Source organism: Phacochoerus africanus, chromosome 14, assembly GCF_016906955.1.
Source record: "Phacochoerus africanus isolate WHEZ1 chromosome 14, ROS_Pafr_v1, whole genome shotgun sequence".
In the NCBI taxonomy this organism is placed as follows: domain Eukaryota; kingdom Metazoa; phylum Chordata; class Mammalia; order Artiodactyla; family Suidae; genus Phacochoerus; species Phacochoerus africanus.
The window spans coordinates 5,298,632-5,316,994 of NC_062557.1; the positions used below are offsets into that span (position 1 = coordinate 5,298,632).

The following is an 18,363-nucleotide window of genomic DNA, read 5'->3' on the forward strand; positions in this document are numbered from 1 at the left end:
AGAGCAGGAATGCCCTCTCCCCAGCCCTCAGAGCCAGCACCCCACAGGGGTGCACAGGAGTCCCAACCACCCTGTGGGGCCACTTAGGCACCTGCCACCCAGTCCCCAGTGCTCTGGCCCAGGGCCAAGCAGCAGTGGCTGCAGAAGGAGCAGCTAGGCTGCGTGTGGGGGCCGGGTGACCAGCGGACAGGGGTGAGCCCTTCAGGAGCAGAGTGGGAATCGGGGGCGTGAGACGGAGCCCCACTTACGTTGACAAGAGTGAGCAGCTGAGCTTCATGAACACAGACCCTTGAGATGCCCTTGCACTTGGGTGATGGGTTTATTCCACACTCTGCCCGCTCGCACTAACAGAAGGGAGAGCTCGGGGTGGCTGGAGTCCTCGAGGCTTAGGGAGGAGGGTCGACCTCCCTCCGCCTCTCTCCGGAGACCCTGTCACGGCCCTCCCCGCCAGATCTGCCCCCCCGCCCCAGGTCTGCAGCCCCTCCTCGTTACAGCCTGGGCTTCCCGCCATGGGGAGCGCCCTCCCCGGGGGCTGGGTCAGACTTGCATGTCCCCCACTTCCAGAGTGCAAGGAAGATGAACTGGCTACACAGCATCCCCGCCACATACACCAGGAAGAACATGTGGTCAGCAGCCTCGACCCAGCTCTTTGCTGGCCCCTTGACTCCTCTGGGGGCTGCTGCGGGGAGAGGCAGGGAAAGCAGGTGTACCCGGGGCTCAGCCAGCCTGCACGCTCCAGCGCATGCTCACTGGTCGTTAGAGTCACAACTAATGGACATTTGGGCCTGGCCCCTCCTAGGTCCCCCTGTGATGTAGACACGCCCGCGGGGAGAGGCTCTCAGGCGGAGGGTTAGCCCAGGGAGTCTGAAGCCACACCCCCGCCTCTAGGGAGGCGAACCCTGCTCCCTGCTCCAGATCTGCTGCTGCCAAGGGCCGCCGTGGTGGAGCCCAGGGCCAGTGGGCCAGCAGAATGTGGGTGGAAACCTCTAAGCCTGGTGGCCCCAAGCCCAAGTGTGCCGCCTGCCAGCACTGCCCCAAGGCCTTGTTCCTCAGCAGCCCCCCAGGAAGGGCCCCAGGCCCTGCCCACCTTCAGGATTAGGCCCTGGCTGCCCATGGGCTTGCTGCGCCCCTCTCGGAGCTGGAGCTGGGCTGGAGCCGGGGCCGCTCTCCGCCCTGAGGTTGCCACGGGCCAGCAGCGCGGCCAGCAGCACAGTCTCCATGGTGCTGATGAAGAGCAGCAGCAGCAGGACGGTGAAGTAGTAAACTGGGTGGGGAGGGGAAGGAAAGTCAGGGCCAGGCCTGGCCTTGAGCGTGCGGGGCCCGAGCAGAGGCACCCTGGCTCGGGGGACAGCCGCTGTGGCCGGGCGAGGGCGTGGGGCTTACTGAGCAGTGGGTTGCAGGAGGAGGAGCTGGGCAGGTCCTGCACAAGGGAGGAGTGGAAGACGAGGTAGCCCAGCAGCAGGGTCACCTTGTAGGCAATGCGCTCAGTCCGGAGGGGCAGCAGCCCCCCGCACAGGTCAGCCAGCAGCAGCGCCTCCCCGGGCACCAGTAGCGCTATGATGGTCTTGAGCGCCGTGTTCTCCAGGCGCAACTGGAAGGAAGGAAGTCGGGGCTTTCCTGGGGGGTGCGTGGGGGCGGGCAGGAGAAGGGTGGTGTTGTGGGGCGTCTCGGTGCCCCCCTCGGCCGTGGGGCAGCCACCTCCTGACTCACCGTCACCTGGAAGCAGGGCACCAGCTGCCAGGGTGGGACCTGGGCTCTCAAATCCCGAACCACATATTCCCGCTTGACACTCACAATCTCGTTCACCGCCTGGACCTGGAACTCCAGCTCCATCACTGAAGGGGCGGGCGGGGCGGGGGGGTGGGGTGAGAGCCCTGAACTAGGAAACAATCAGCCCCGCCCCCACGTCTCTCTTGGCCGCGCGGGGGCGGGGACAGCTGGAGCCCAGGGAGGACGTCTGACGGTGGTGGGGGACAGACCCAAAGAAACTGGTCTTTACAAGAGCTTTCCAAACTGATTTTTGCAGTACCCCGTTTTCTCCAGTTAGAGGAAGAGCCTTTACAGATGCATAGATGAATTTTCATTGTAAAAATAAATGCACTTTGCACCACTCGGAGGGGGAAGCGGTCACAGACTCACCAGTATATCATCTCACCCTTGACATAGGATTCAGGGGGCAGCTGCTGTTATTTCCCAGAGGGGAGGGCTGTAAGGGGAGGTGGGACTTCTCTGTCAAGCTGACCAACCCGTCACCTGCCGGGTTTGTGGGATATGCATGGGGTGGCTACACCTTGGAGAGGCTTCCAGGAAGGAGGCCGCAGCCACCTGAACCTCTGGGCTTGACACAAGTGTGCAGTTTGGGCCTGGCTGCTGGGAGGCAGTTGCTCCGGAGTAGCTCGGGGTGGGGGTTGTGAGGGAGGAGAGAAGATTGAAGTTAGGCTGCAGCCTAGAGCAGTGGAGAACCAGGAGGTGGGGCTGCTGTGTGCCTGGGAGGCGCAGGGTCAAAGAAGCTCCCTTAAGCCTCAGGGTAGACTGGTGTGAACGCAGATGCAGCAGCCCTGCATCGAGCCATGTCCTGTCAACGGCCTGTGCTGGAGGCCCAAGGCTTCCCCTTCCGCCACCCCTCATCCCCCAGCCCCCATCCTGACAGCACCCACCAGTGTTGCTGAAAGCGAAGAAGCTGAGGTTGCATTCGCTCTCGTCTCCGGGGAAGTGGAAGAGCTCAAGGTCACAGTTGGTCTCGGTGGTGAGGGCCAGGTAGAGCTCGATGTGGCCGTCCCGGCCCACTTGGGCCTGGGGGCTCTCGTTCTGCCAGTTCACCCAGAGCCTGCAGAGGGAAAGGCATGACAGCCAGAGGCCCAGCTCCTCCTCAGAAGCGGGGCAGGGGGCACCTGCATGTGCCCAGCTGCCACCCACTGCCCTCGGGGTTCCAGAACATAGGGCCGTGTGAGGCACGGCAGTCGTACCCAAAGTCTGGTGGGGTCACCAGGAGGGGAACGTTCACTAAGGACCTTCTGGCTCTAAAAGGGGACTAGAGAGGGATACGCCCGGCCAGTTCCCTGGGACAAGAACCCCGTGTCACTTACGCCTCCCGGATAGTGAGTCCTGGCATCCAGAATGATTGCAAGGGCAGCGTGACTGGGCCCTGCCGGGGTCCAGGCGAGTTCCAGGCCAGGCGAGTGTCCAGCCAGGACTGGGGACACAAGGATGCTCCTAAGGCTCCCACTCTCTGTACACATATGCCCCACTGGGCAGGTCGATGAAGGCCAGTACTCTGCCAGACTCCCAGGCTCTCCCTCCCCACCCTCAACTGACCCCCCAAGCGTGCGTGCTCACCAGCTGAAGCAGCAGCGTGGAGGACATGGTGTAGCGCAGGATGTCCTGGGGAAGGGGGCCGTGTGTCACTGCGAGGGTGGGCGTTATGTAACAAGGCAAGAGACCCCAGCACTGGCTGGGCCAGGTCTGTTCCACGCCCCCCCCGAGGGGGCCCCTGAATCCTCCACAGCCTGAGGGCACTTACCACGTTAAACACGTTTGACACAAACACCTTCACGTCCACAAGCAGGGGCGCGCTTCCGTTGTTGGGGATCTGGATGGGTTCCTGAATGTTGCGGGATGAGTTGAGGTTGAAGAAGAACGGCTGGTCTGAGGGATGGAGGTCAAGGTCAGCCAGTGCCCTGGGACCCAGATCCTAAAGCTCAAGACCTTACTCTTTCTACCTACCAGCCACTGGTTTCCTGAAGCTGTGCACCTGGGTCAAGGGTTGAGTGGTACTGAGCCTGAGGAAGGCAAGATGGAGCAGAAGCCACAGAGCCATCAGCAGCAGCTGCACCAAGGGGCTGGATGGAGCAGCAGCGCCTAAGCTGCAACCTCTATTCCAGTAACTTCTCTGGGGAATGGGGCTGTTGATTGGAAGCAGCTGTTGTTCTGTGCAACGACCCTGGAGCCTTGGCCTTGGTACACCCTCACCCCAGGTTCCACAAACACCCGAAGACAAAGCCCAGGACCCAGCCCACCCACCTTGCACCTGCCTGGGCTTCCCGGTCCTGCTCCATTTCCACCACCTGGAACCAGTTATCACATTCAAGGCTGGCCAAGAGAACCAAGCAAGCATGGGACCCCCCCTCCCCGCCCCAACACACACACACCTTTCTCTGATACGGTTCTTCCAATCCGGACAGGTGCAGCCTGTGTTTCCACAGCAGGCGCCCACCTGGCTAAATAGCCACACCCTTACCGAAGTGCCCTATGCTCAACGAGGCACATCTTTGAGAGTTTTCGTTTTCCTGCCTCTCCTTTAAACACCAAACGAATTTCATGTAAAAAGCCTTGGCTTGAAGTGCTCATCACGGCTCAGCAGAAATGAGTCTGACTAGGATCCATGAAGAAGCAGGTTCAATCCCTGGCCTCGCTCAGTGGGTTAAGGATCCGGCATTGTCATGAGCATAGGTTGCAGAGGAGGCTCAGATCTGGCATTGCTGTGGCTGTGGTGCAGGCCAGCAGCCATAGCTCTGATTCAACCCCCAGCCTGGGAACCTCCATATGTTTCGGGTGTGGCCTTAAAAAGACAAAATAAATACATATTTTAAAACGCCTTGGCTCAAGAACTCCAGGAGTGGGGCAAACCTGGGGATAGGTAGAGACTAGCTCCTTTTTTTTTTTTTTTTTTTTTCCTTGCCACAGCGTGCAGTGCCTTGATGTGGGATCTCAATGCCGAGACCAGGGAATGAACCCAGACCACAGCAGTGAAAGTGCCAACTCCTAGCCACTAGACCAGCAGGGAACTCCCCAGACCAGCTCCTGACCAAAGCCCTTGGGGCATTTCTGCTCTGCAAGGGAGTCTCAGCCTCCCCAGTTCAGCAGTGCCTTAGAACCATTTCTGCGAGCCCTGGAGCAGGACTGATGGGCCTGAGGATCAAAGGAGCACTTGGAGAGCAGATCCCAGTCAGCTGCCACAAAGGGAGGAAACCTCAAGGCTGCAAGTGGGTCGCACTGATCTGGCTGGCACTCCTCCAAGGGGCCCCAGGGAGCTGGGCACACACGCGGAGCCGCCACAGCGCCAGCACACGAATGCTTCTAGGAACACACAGAGTGTCCAAGTGTGTCGTGGACCAACTTGATCGAGCGCGCTCACACACCCTGCCTGCCTCTGTGGAGCTCACTGGCGGGCGCTGGTTGGCTGATCTGTACACACCTGGCGCTTCGCGGCCAAGTGCAGAGAGCCTTCGCGGTCCCAGGCTCCCCCGCCTCAGGTGTTTCTATGCAGATTTGACCTCTGCTGCCTTCCTGCAGGCTGCCTTCTTTCCGTGTAACTCGGCTGAGCACCCTGCACCCGTGCATCCAGGCGTCACTGTGAACTCCCAGAGCCTCTTACCACGGAGCCTCACGCCCAGGAGATATGCGGAGACAGCGCGCCACTGCACGTGAAATGATTTGCGCCTTTTATTAACAGAGGAAACTCCCTCCACGATCCCACGACCTCGGACTCCAAACTTTTAACACCCAAGGTACCCTCAGGACACATCAACTGTCAGGATGCCTTTGGGGGCCTTTCGGTTCCCCCCCAGGACGAGCCGGAGATCGGGCTCGCGGACTGGCCGCTGAGAGGCGCGGGCGGAGGGGCCGAGGGCCCCGCCGCCTCGCTCACGTGCGTCAGGTGGGTGGACTCGCGCTCCAGCACGCTGCCGTTCTGGGTGCACTGGGCCGTGATGCACGCGCGGCCCGAGCCTCTTCGCGGGCCGGGGCGCGGCGCAGCAGGCCCGCGCAGATCTTGCGGAAGCCCTTGCGGAAATGCTTGGAGACGAGAGCGTAGACGATCGGGTTGACGCAGGAGTTGGCGTAGGACACCAGGTGCGAGAGGATCCGCAGCGCGTAGGTGGCGCGGGTAAGCGGGAAGCGGCCGAACCACACGCAGAGGATTAGCGCGTGGTGAGGCAACCAACACAGGCAGAAGAGCGCGGCCACGATGCTGATCATTCGCGTCACCTTGCGCTTGGCGCGCCGCGCGCCCGAGCCGGCGGCCACCGGGTCCACGGCGCGCCAGAGGTAGCGCAGGGTGCGCGCGTAGGTCAGGCTGAGCACCAGCACCGGCAGCAGGTAGCTGAAGACAAAGGTGCAGAGGTCCATGGCGCGGCGGCGGGGCGCGCTCCACGCCGGGTGGCACACGGTCAGGTTGGCTAACCGCGACTGGCGGTAGTAACTCAGGTACGGTCCGGAAAAGAGCAGCGACAGCCCCCAGATGAACCCGATGGCCGCCAGCGCGTTGCGAGGCGTGCGCAGCTCGCGGGAATGCAGCGGATAGCGGATGGCCAGATACCTGCGGGTCAGGCCAGAAAGGGAGACGTCGGGTGAACCGGCGGATTCGCAGGGGCTGGGCCGGACCCCTCCATCTCCAGCTCCACATCCACCCTCCAGGAAGGTCCCCAGCGCACGGTAACACAGCACAAGCCCGGAGGGCGACACAGAGCATTCTGGACACTCTCCGCCTTGCCTCGATGTGGGACGGGACTCGGCAGCAGGAAAGGCGCGGAGCTACGACCACAGTCAGACTCCACCCGGGAGGGCACCTTGAAGATTAAACTGGTATGATGCCACCATCACCACCCTAATACCAAAACCAGACAAAGATACTACCAAAAAAAAAAAAAAAAAAAAAAGGACCCGGTGCCCTGAGGCTCTAGCAGCCTGTAGACACATCAGCCAAGGAACCTCAAAGGGAATTCCTTAAAGAAGCCGACACTCTCTGCGGCCCACAAACGCTCCCGGAACCGACAGGCTTGTGTTCAGTGTATGTATACACTGAGGCATGTGGGGAATATGGCCTCCCCTCCCTGCCTGACTAGGGAATGTGGGGGGACGTGGGGGCAGAGGGGACCTGGAGGTGCCGAAGTCAGACTGGGATTTCCTTCTCAGGAATCATCCAGGTGTCCTTCCAAGCTCCAGCTTTGTGGGGGACTCTTGGGCATGTTCCTCTCTTGACCCTGCTGCCAGGCTTGTCCGTGGGGTGCAGAGGGGGTGAGACCGAGCTAGGGACCCTCTGGCTTGCTTGCTCCGACTTTGGCGAGGGCTCTTTCAAGGGACCCAAATTCCGCAGTCCAAACCAGAGTCGACTGTGCTGAGCCAACAAACGGTGGCTTCCAGGTGATCAAGGTGGAGGCGCCCCAGTTTGACGCCAGGAGACAGACCATTGGCTTCACACACAGGATTACTGGATGGGCGACGCTAAGCAAATTACTTATGAACTCAATCTCATCTGTAAATCTGGCACAGTAAGTCCTCCCATCCCAGCCTCACATGGGTATTGAGCTTCAAGGGAGATCCAGCGCTTGAAAATACTTTGTGCCAGGAAATACCGTGCTTCGTCAGACCCTGCTGCACTGGAGAGCTGAGGTTTCCTGCCTGCAGCTCCTGAGAATGCATCTAAGAAAGGGACACCAAGATCTCCCATTTTTTTGGCGGAATCTGTGGCACGCAGAAGTTCCCGAGCCAGGGGCGGAACCCATGCCGCATCAGTGACCAGAGCCACAGCAATGACAATACCAGATCGCCAACCTGCTGAGCCACAGGGGACCTCCCCAAGGTCCCTATTCTTATTCCTCTTTCTCCACCTCCGCCCCTGTTTGTCTTTTACTCCTTCCTGGTCCCCTTGCCTTCCTAGTGTTCTTTTCTATGCTCTGTGGGTCCCTCCCGGACCCTCCGGTCCTGCCCCCTTGTCCAGCCCAGGCTGCACGCTGACTGCCTGGGCCGCTAGGGTGCTTGCTCACCTGTCCAGGGAGACCGCGGCCAGCGTGAAGCTACTGGCGTGCATGGTGAGGAAGATGAGGAAGTGCACCGCCTTGCAGAGCAGCGAGCCGAACACCCAGCCATCCAGGGTGTAGATGGTGGCCTGGAAGGGCACGCAGCACACGATGAAACACAGGTCAGCCACGCCCAGGTTGAGGATGAACAGGTTGGTGGTGCTGACCGCCTGGCCGCCGTGCAGCAGCACCGCCAGCACCAGTGCGTTACCCACGGTGCCCACGAGGAAGATGAGAGCAAACAGCATGGGCACGATGACCGCCTCGGGCTGCCAGCTGCCCCCGCCGCCCGCCTCGCTCGAGTCCTCGGTGTCCAGGTCACCCGAGCCATTCATGGTGCCGCCGCACCGAGGCTTCCCGGGCTCCGGCGGCCGTCAGGTCCCCGCGAGCGCGCAGCCCTGGCGGCTTCAACCGCTGCAGCGCCCAGCGCGACTCGGCGGAGCTGCAGGCGAAGCGAGGCTCGCTGCGGTTGGGGCAGGAGAAGGGGGTGCGCTGGGGTCAGGGGGAGGAGCGAGCAGCCAAAGCGGGGGACGATCCCCCTGGCGGCCCGCTGCGCTGGGGGAAGGGCTCTGCCGTGGCCCCGGCGCGCCCGGGCCACCGCACAGGCCGCCCACCCCGAGGACGGAGGGCTGCGTTCAGGCGGGCTCCCCGGCCCCCTGAGCCGTCGGCGCGCTCCAGCCTCCGGGCCCGGGTTGCGCCGGGCTGAGCCGCGGACTGACCTCCCAGCCGGGCAGACGCCAGAGTGGCGGAGGGACGGACGACCCTTGAGCCCCGAGTGTGCGCGGCCCTGCGGCGAGCGCCCCTACCCCCGCACCCTTGGCGCTGCCCTGCAACCAGGAGGGCAGGCTAGGTCCAGGGGACCTCTAAAGCGAGGGGGTGAGGGGGGACTAGAGGCGGAGGAAGATGGGGGGCGGAGGTTTTCCGGTACCCACGAGTGGGACGGCCCTGCCATGTGCTCCTCGCCTCTTCCCAGCTCTAACTGCAAGAACCCCAAGAGCAGCGGTGGGGAAGGAGGGTGGAGGAAGGTTTCTGAGGGAATGTGCTTAGACTCATTTCACTCCCTCCTCTTCTCCACTGAGCCATTACCCGCTCCAGTTCAATCCAATAAAATTGTCTTTTTAGGGCCGCACCTGCGGCACATGGAGGCTCCCACGTCTCATCGGAGCTGCAGCTTCACTGCAAGGCAACACTGGATCCTCAGCCCACGGAGCGAAGCCAGGGATCGAACCCACATCTTCACGGATCCTGGTCGGATTCGTTAACCACTAAGCCACGACGGGAAGTCCTCAATCCAGTAAAATTTTATTGAGCCTCTACTGTGCGTCAGGCCCTGTTCTTGGTGTCTCACTTTCCACAGTGTTTACCTTAGGAGTTTATAACCCCGTCTAAGAGGCTCTGGTGAGAATGGAATGACATCTTTGAGAAAGACCTGAAGCCACTTGGTAGAATCTGAACGAACCAAGTTCTTCTCTTTCTCTTTCTCCTATTCAGATATCCCAAAGGGGGAACTTTAGGGAAACTCGAGACAGCAGAGTTCAGGGGTCGGCAGCATTTTCCTAGATGGTCAGGGGGGTGTTTAGGTTGCAAAATAAAACTTAAATATTTGTTTCTGATTTTGAGGTATGAGGCATGAAACATTTGTGACCTGGAATCATTACCGTTATAGGATTTTCAAACTGGGCTTGAGGAGTTCCCGTCGTAGCTCAGTGGTTAACGAATCTGACTAGGAACCATGAGGTTGAGGGATCGATCCCTGGCCTAGCTCAGTGGGTTAACTGATCCGGCGTTGCCGTGAGTTATGGTGGCGCTATGGTGTAGGTCGCAGACGCGGCTTGGATCTGGCGTTGCTGTGGCTCTGGCGTAGGCCGGTGGCTACAGCTCCGATTAGACCCCTAGCCTGGGAACCTCCGCATGCCACGGGAAGTGGTCCTAGAAAAGGCAAAAAGACAAAAAATACAAAATAAATAAAATAAAACTGGGCTTGAAAATCACCGCCTTCTGTAGCTTGACCTCTGCTTCACCTTTCCCTGTCTTGTTCCTTGGGTCCAAGTCAAAAACATTTTTTTCACTTCCCCCCACCCCCCAGGGTCCCAGCCTGGGAGCCCAGCCACCTACTCCTCTTGGTATCGAATCCTATTCACACCTCTGCCCTGCCTACTTCTTCCCTGAATAGTAAGATAATGTTCCTGTTTGTGAGATGCCTGCATTCAGTACACACTTATTAAGCACCCGCTCCTTCCCGGCTCCTCGTACAGCAAGCTCTACAGAGATCAAGGCCCTCCATGAACTTCCTTTCTAGCAAGGGAGACAGACAATAAATACAACGCAAGTCAGTTATCAGTCGATTACAAGTTGACAAGTACTATCAGGAAAAGTGGACCAGGTGAGGGAATTGGAAGTATCGGAGTGGTAGTGATGGTGCACCTTAAAATAGGGTGTTTAGGAAGGTGGCATTTGACCTTAGGAAGGTGACATTTGAGCAAACACTTGAAGGAGGTGAGGGAGCTAGCCTAGCAAATATCTAGGGGAAGTGCATTCCAGATAGAAGAGCCAGTGCAGTTCCTGTCGTGGATCAGTGGTTAACAAACCTGACTAGCATCCATGAGGTTGCAGGTTCGATCCCTAGCCTTGCTCAGTGGATTAAGGATCCGGCGTTGCCATGAGCTGTGGTGTAGGTCTCAGATGCAGCTTGGATCCCACGTGGCTGTGGCTGTGGCGTAGGCTGGCAGCTGTAGCTCTGATTCGACCCCTAGCCTGGGAACCTCCATATGCCATTGGTGTGGCCCGAAAAAAAGACAAAAGAACGAGAAAAAGAAAACAAAAGAGCTAGTGCAAAAGCTCTAAGAGGAGGGTTCTGCCCAGGTCCCTAAGCAAGGAGGGTTGTATGGTTTAAATTGAGTGAAGGACATGGACTGGAAAGGAGGTGAGAGGCACAGCAGATAGGACTTTTTCCATTGTAAGGAAGGCTTCTAGTCTGAGTAAAAAGAGGAGCCATTGCAGAGTTTTGACTACAGGACCAAGATGATCTAACTTTTTTTTTTTTTTTTGCTATTTTAGGGTCACACCTGAGGCATACGGGGATTCCCAGGCTAGGGGTCAGATGGGAGCTACAGCCGCTGCCCTATGCCACAGCAATGCGGGATCCTGGACACATCTTCGACCTACACCACAGCTCAAGGCAACGCCAGATCCTTAACCCACTGAGCGAGGCCAGGGATTGAACCCACATTCTCATGGGTCCTAGTCTGGTTTGTTAACTGCTGAGCCACGACAGGAACTCCCTGACTTACTCTTTTTAAAAAAAGCATTATTGGGGTTCCTCTCATGGCTCAGTGGTTAACAAACACAGCTAGTAATCAAGAGGTTGCGGGTTTGATCCCTGGCCTCGATCAGTGGGCTAAGGGTCCGGCATTGCCATGAGCTGTGGTGTAGGTCACAGAGGTGGCTCAGATCCAGCATTGCTGTGGCTGTGGTGTAGGCAGGTGGCTACAGCTCTGATTCAACCCCTAGCCTGGGAAGCCTCCATATGCCACAGTGTGGCCCTAAAAAAAAAAAAAGATGAAAAAAAGAGCATTATTAAAATGTAATTCACGGAGTTCCTGTCATGGCTCAGAGATTAAGGAATCCGACTAGGAACGATGAGGTTGTGGGTTTGATCCCTGGCCTTGCTCAGTGGGTTAAGGATCCGGTGTTGGCATGAGATGTGGTGTAGGTTGAAGATGTGGCTCGGGTCTGGCGTTGCTGTGGCTCTGGCATAGGTGGGCGGCTACAGCTCCAATTAGACCCCTAGCTTGGGAACCTCCATATGCCTCGGGTGTGGCCCTAGAAAATGCAAAAAGACAAAAAAAATTATATATATATATATATAATTCACATGGTGTAAAATTTACCTATGCAAAGTGTTCATTTGGTTTTTAGTATATTCATAGCCAACACCATAATCAATTTTAGTTAGTTTTTGGCCATGCCTGTGGAGCCCAGGTCACAGCAGTGACCAGAGCCACAGCAGTGACAACACCAGATCCCTAATTCACCAGGCCATCATGGAAGTTCACCACAATCAATTTTAGGGCGTTTTTGTTCTTGCCGAAAGAAACCCACCTCCCACCCCTAACCCTAGGCAACCACTCTTTCTGTCTCTATAGACTGGCCTATTCTGGACACTGTATATAAGTGGATCAAACAATATGTGACCTTTATCTGTGGCCTCTTTCTTTTCTTTGGCCATGCCCAGGGCATGTGGAATTTCCTAGGCGGGGGATCTAACCCTTGGCACAGCAGCAACCTGAGCCACTGCAGGGACAAATCCAGATCCTTAACCTGCTGCACTGCAAGGGAACTCCATGGCTTTTTTCATTTAGTATAATGTTTTAGAGATTCACCACATGTAGCATGTATTAGTACTTTACTCCTTTCTATGGCCAAGTAATATTCCATTGTATGACATGCCATTCTATTTATCCATACATCTGTTGATGGACATTTATTTATTTATTTTTGTCTTTTTAGGGCCGCACCCGTGGCACATAGAGGTTCCCAGGCTAGGGCCTACACCACAGCCACAGCTAGGCTAGATCTGAGCTGCGTCTGCGAACTACACCACAGCTCATGGCAACGGCGCATCCTTAACCCACTGAGCAAGGCCAGGGATCAAACTGGCAACAACTATTCTACTTCCTATGAATTTAACTACATTATAGATACCTCACATAAATAGAGTATTACCCTTTTTTGTAACCGGCTTAGCACAATATTTTCAAGCTTCAAACGTGTTGTAGCACGTGTAGAATTTCCTTCCTTTTTAAGACTGAATTAGTATTCCATTGTACAGATAGAAGACATTTTGTTTATCCCTTGAGTGTCACTGGGTTGCTTCCAGGGAAGGGTACAGATCCCCATTTGCCTGAGAAAGCTCCTGCATTGTGGTCAGCTCCAGAGGAAGGCGCAGACAGAGGCGGTTCCCTCTCGGGAGGAGTACTTAGTGCGGTAGGGTGGGAACCCCATCTCCCAAGTGCCCGGGGAGGGAGACACTCCAAAAATCAAATGTCTTAGCCAACTGCCTTCCTTTGTGCGCAGAACGGGAGCCGGATCCCCCATGCAGGGATGCAGGAATTGGGAGGCCATCCCTCGGTCCTCCCTCCACCCTTGGTGGAAGGGAAATGAGATAGCCACCAGAAGACGTCAGAAGCTACGGCCTGCCTGCGCCTCCGGACCCAGCAGCCCAGCCCGCCGCCAATGGAGCATGGGAATCGGAGCCCACGCGCAGGCGCACTCCAACAAGTGGCCGCGGCCTGAGGGCAGGACGGGCGGCGGCGGAGTCCGCCGCTATCCCATCAGCCCGTCCGAGCCTGTCCCGCTCTCTCCTTCCCGGGTTGTCCCGCCTCCTCTATCCCAGCCTGCTCTGCGGCGCGGGGGCAAGATGGCTGCTGAGAAACAGGTTCCTGGAGGCGGAGGCGGTAGCAGCGGCGGCGGCGGTGGTGGCAGTAGCGGTGGTGGACGCGGTGCCGGAGGAGAGGAAAATAAGGAAAATGAACGGCCTTCAGCCGGGTCGAAGGCAAACAAAGAATTCGGGGATAGCCTGAGTTTGGAGAGTATCCTACAGTAATTGGGCCTAACTCGTAATGACTACGTGTCGTTCTGGCGGGTCGGGGGCGGGAGATGCGGCGAGTCCCGGCGCACCCTGGGCAGGAGAGGCCGAGGCCTGTAGTTATTCTCGCCCCTACTTTTTGACACCTAGGGTTCTAGGGTCTGTGTTTCGACTGGCTTTTTCTCGCATCTCCTTTGCCTTCTAGTCTGGGAATTTCCTCTTCTTTCAGGTGGCACTGGAATGTTGAGCAGTTTTCTGCAGTTTTCCTGCAGTTGTCCAGGTGGAGGACTGGTGACAGGGCTGACACTGTGGCCACCCTGGTGAACTACTGGGTCGGCACCTTGGGTCCCTGCGCTGGGCAGAGGAAACTGCAGTCTTGGCCTTTTTGTCTTAATGCTTCTGTCTGACAACCGTCGGAGAATGGATAATGAAAGTTACAGTTTGATGCTCTGAAAGTGGAAGCAAAGGCTGACTGTTCTGAGGAAAAGCGTATTGCCCATTTTGAATATAAATCATCGTAGATTTCTGGCAGTACTTGGATAGCTTTCTTGATAGGTCTGTAGGCGTTTTATCTTGGTGAGAGTCATTGAGATGAGCTGGAGGAATCGGTTTCTGGTTTTATCAGAGTGTGTCACAATTAAGTGCTTATGAGTCTGATTTGTGGCTTTTTGAAGTGGATAAATGGTTAAGAAAATGTAGGTGAGTTTCTGAAATTACACATATGGCTTGACATCTTTTGGGGGATTGGAGTTTTCCTTTTTGAACTGGTAGTATATACTTCAGTTAGAATGCCTTGATTTTGCTGCAGACCTTCTATCTCCTTGTCACTTCAGTGACTGAAAATAGTCCTTTTATTGTTCAGTACTTTAAAATACACCTATAGAGAAGCATCGAGGAGACTTTGAAATAAAACTAAAATTGTAGACAAAGGTCATTGGATTTCCTAAGTTTGGGACATAAAGTAATTTCAGATTTTTTAAAAGGAAAGTTTGGTCAGGGCTTTTTCTTTTAAAAGAAAAATCTAGTATTCAGTGCATACCGTGGCCTCCTTTGGTTGGCTTGTGCTCACCATGGCCACAGGCAGCGTCGCAGCTGTTAAGGAAAGTCAGATTTGGCAGGTGTAGGACATTATGCAAATAGAGGTATTGTCCGTGTCATTTATAACCTGAATCAGCTTGAATGAGTAAAATCCTGGGTCCAGGTGTAAAGCATTGGGAACCACCCCGATGCAGTCAGTATTTAGAATCCAGCAACTATTAAGTTGTTGGGTTTCATTAATCCTCAGTGGCCAATAATGCACCCCCCCCCCTTTTTTAGTTTGAAGTAGTAGCAGTTCAAGCAATCAGCTTTTCTCCTTGCTTAGCCTTGTCATATGACAGAATAGCTGTTGGTGTAAACCAGCTATTGGAAAAAATAAAAATCATTAAAGGAGTTCCCATCGTGGCTCAGTAGTTAACAAACCCGACTGGTGTCCATGAGGACGTGGGTTTGATTCCCAGCCTCACTCAGTGGGTTAAGGATCTGGTGTTGCCGTGAGCTGTGGTGTAGGTCGCAGATGTAGCTGGGATCCCGCATTGTTGTGGCTGTGGTGTAGGCCGGGAGCTACACCTCCGATTCAACCCCTACCCTGGGAACCTTCATATGCCATGGGTTTGTCCCTAAAAAGACCAAAAAAATAAAGAAAATTAGCTGTTGAAAATGGTTCTTAGAGATTTCACAAATGAAGGTACTAAGGATTTCAGAAATGTTTCATGTGCTGTGATTTGATACAGGTGTGAGCTCCCAGCACTAACAGACTAACGTGATTTATTTGGATTCTTGCTATTGTGAGCTTTTCCTTAATCCTGACTCTAGTTCTTCAGATTATCAAGGAATCCCAGCAGCAGCATGGTTTACGGCATGGAGATTTTCAGAGGTACAGGTCAGTATCACATGCAGGATGTATAGAAGTCACTGTGGCATTTTCAAACTTGGTCTGTTTTTGTTAATATCCTATTTACCCTGCTGTATCAGGAAGTATACCTAGAAAGGCAAGCTGTTATATTGAATCCTCAAAATGATACTTAATTTTCTGGAGTTCCCATCATGGTGCAGTGGAAACAAATCCTACTAGGAACCATGAGGTTGTGGGTTCCATCCCTGGCCTTGCTCAATGGGTTAAGGATCCGGCGTTGCCGTGAGCTGTGGTGTAGGTTGCAGGCGCGGCTCGGATCCCACGTTGCTGTGGTTCTGGCGTAGGCCAGTGGCTACAGCTCCGATTCAACCCCTAGCCTGGGAACCTCCATATGCCATGAGTGTGGCCCTAAAAAGATACTTAATTTTCAAATTTAGAAGGACCCAATCTTTTTATCCATTTTGCCTTACGGCATTGCAGATACATTGCAGACACTTTTGCTTGAGATAACAAGCAGTTATGGTAATCTTTTTTTTAATCTAACCACATTATGGACTCTTGGTTAAATTCAGATTTTCAGTATTTTAAGCATCATATAAGAGGAATTTATGTGCTATCATTATAATTTATTGGTAGACTTATAATAGCTTTCAAGTTGAAAACCACTTTTAATATGACTCAAAGAATTGAATACAGGAGTTCCCGCTATGGCACAATGGGTTAAGGATCTGGTCTTGTCTCTGTGGAGCCAGAGCTTCGATTCCTTGGCCTGGTGAAGTTGAGTTAAGGATCTGGCTTTGCTGTAGCAGTGATGTGGGTGGCAGCTGCGTCTTGGGTTCAGTTCCTGGCCTGGGAACTTCATATGCCATCAGCGCAGCCAAAAAAAAAAGAATATTGAGTAGATACTTAATATATAATACAGTTCAATACTTTGAAAGCAGAAATATCCAACTATTTCTATATTGTAGATAGAGGCTTTCACTATCTGGTTGTTTTTCTTTTTTTTCCCTTCAATACTATGTTTGAAATTCTTCCGTATGGTTGTGTTTTATCCTCACTGCTCTATGTTGTTCTCCCATGTGACTGTCCTGTGGTTTGTTTTCCACTATACTGTTGCTGGGCATTTGGCCAGTTTCCTGTTTGGATTGTTAACACATGAGAGAATACCACGGAGCAATGAGAATAATCTTGTGTCTGGATTCTCTTACTTAACCTATTGCTCGGTACTGTTTCATTGCAGGGACGAACCACAGTCTGCATTCTCTTCCCCAATTCATTGGCTGTTGGTTGTCTCCGATTTTGGGGTTTTGTTGTTGTTGTTATTTTCTTCAATATTGCATTTTTAATTAGTATTCTGGTGGTAAAATATAGAGAACATAAAAATGACTTTGATGTGTACTCTTTAGTCCATTTTTATGTTATTTAGTGCAGAAATATATTTGTATATGTGTGCCTACTGAATATTTTTTTGACCTTCCCAGTTTGCTGGTATTATGTTTACAACTTTGTATCCCACTTTTTCTGCAAACATTATATGGGTTGTGTTTCTCCATATCTATAAAAATGTTCCCAGTTCCCACTGTGGCATGGTGGGTTAAGAATCTGACTGCAGGAGTTCCCGTCGTGGCTCAGTGGTTAACGAATCCGACTAGGAACCATGAGGTTGTGGGTTCGGTCCCTGCCCTTGCTCAGTGGGTTAACGATCTGGCGTTGCCGTGAGCTGTGGTGTAGGTCGCAGAAGTGGCTCAGATCCTGCGTTGCTGTGGCTCTGGCGTAGGCCGGTGGCTACAGCTCCGATTCAACCCCTAGCCTGGGAACCTCCATATGCCGCGGGAGTGGCCCAAGAAATAGCAACAGCAACAACAATAACAAAAAAAGACAAAAAAAAAAAAGAATGTGACTGCAGTGGCTTGGATCCCCGGCCCAGTACAGTGTTAAAGGGTGGCTTGGGTTCCATCCTGGGAACTTCCATATGCTGCAGATGTGGCCACACAAATAAATAAATTATATATATATATATTTTATATATAAAAAATATATATATATTTTTTTTTTTTCATTTTATGGCTGTATCTGTGGCCTATGGAAGTTCCCAGGCTATAGCAAAGCCAGATCCTTTAACCCACTCTGCTGGGCGGGGGAGTGAACCTACACTTCCACCGTGATCTGAGCTGCTGCAGTCAGAAACTTAAGCTCCTTCGCCATGGTGGAACACCAACATATGGTTTTTTCGTTTGTTTGTTTTGTTCTTTCTGGGGCCGAACCTGCGGCATATGGAGGTTCCCAGGCTAGGGGTTGAATCAGAGCTATAGCTGCCGGCCTACACTACAGCCACAGCAACACGGGATCTGACCCGAGTCTGCAACGTACACCACAGCTCACAGCAATGCCAGATCCTTAACCCACCAAGCAAGGCCAGAGATCAAACCCGCAACCTCATGGTTCCTAGTTGGATTCGTTGCCTCTGCACCGTGATGGGAACTCCTGATTATTCTTTAGCATAGAGTATTATAGAAGTAGACTGTTGGAGTTCCTGTCATGGCGTAGCAGAAACGAGCTAGTAGCTATGAGGACTCGGGTTCGATCCCTGGTCTCGCTCTGTGGGTTAAGGATCTGGCATTACCGTGAGCTATGGTGTATAGGTCGAAGATGCAGCTTAGATCCCGTGTTGCTGTAGGTGTGGTGCAGGCCAGCAGTTTTGGCTCCGATTTGACCCCTAGCCTGGGAACCTGCATATGCCACACGTATGGCCCTAAAAATACAAAAAAAATGAAGTAGACTGTCAGTTCAGGGAATATGAACTTTTTTTTTTGTCTTTTTGCTATTTCTTTGGGCTGCTCCCTCCGCATATGGAGGTTCCCAGGCTAGGGGTCGAATTGGAGCTGTAGCCACCGGCCTACGCCAGAGCCACAGCAACGTAGGATCCGAGCCGCGTCTGCGACTTACACCACAGCTCACGGCAACGCCAGATCATTAACCCACTGATCAAGGGCAGGGACTGAACCCGCAACCTCATGGTTCCTAGTCGGATTCATTAACCACTGCGCCATGACGGGAACTCCTTTTTTTTTTTTTTTTTTTTTTTT

The 18,363-nt window shown here is 54.1% G+C and overlaps 3 protein-coding genes across 3 annotated transcripts in view; 1 reads left to right on the forward strand and 2 right to left on the reverse strand.

Annotated features, from left to right (window-relative positions):
• Positions 1-88: 88 nt before the first annotated feature.
• ZACN (zinc activated ion channel) lies at positions 89-3,858 on the reverse strand. Its single transcript, XM_047757033.1, has 9 exons — positions 3,724-3,858; positions 3,521-3,645; positions 3,337-3,381; positions 3,087-3,193; positions 2,658-2,827; positions 1,711-1,835; positions 1,384-1,591; positions 1,088-1,264; positions 89-679 (listed from the first exon to the last, which is right to left on the reverse strand). Exons 1-9 carry the CDS (start codon positions 3,815-3,817, stop codon positions 489-491), a joined length of 1,242 nt encoding a protein of 413 aa, XP_047612989.1. The 5' UTR covers positions 3,818-3,858; the 3' UTR covers positions 89-488.
• Positions 3,859-5,406: 1,548 nt separating this feature from the next.
• GALR2 (galanin receptor 2) lies at positions 5,407-8,196 on the reverse strand. The gene is given in 3 exon segments (XM_047758877.1): positions 5,407-5,746; positions 5,749-6,316; positions 7,764-8,196. Coding segments are annotated over 3 exon segments (1,152 nt in total). The 5' UTR covers positions 8,132-8,196; the 3' UTR covers positions 5,407-5,530.
• A 4,986-nt stretch (positions 8,197-13,182) lies between these two features.
• SRP68 (signal recognition particle 68) overlaps positions 13,183-18,363 on the forward strand; it is a 34,331-nt gene continuing 29,150 nt past the window's right edge. The window contains exons 1-2 of the mRNA XM_047757067.1: positions 13,183-13,387; positions 15,238-15,304. Coding sequence (XP_047613023.1) covers positions 13,216-13,387; positions 15,238-15,304 — 239 coding nt within the window. The 5' untranslated portion in view covers positions 13,183-13,215. The remainder of the gene's footprint in view (positions 13,388-15,237; positions 15,305-18,363) is intronic.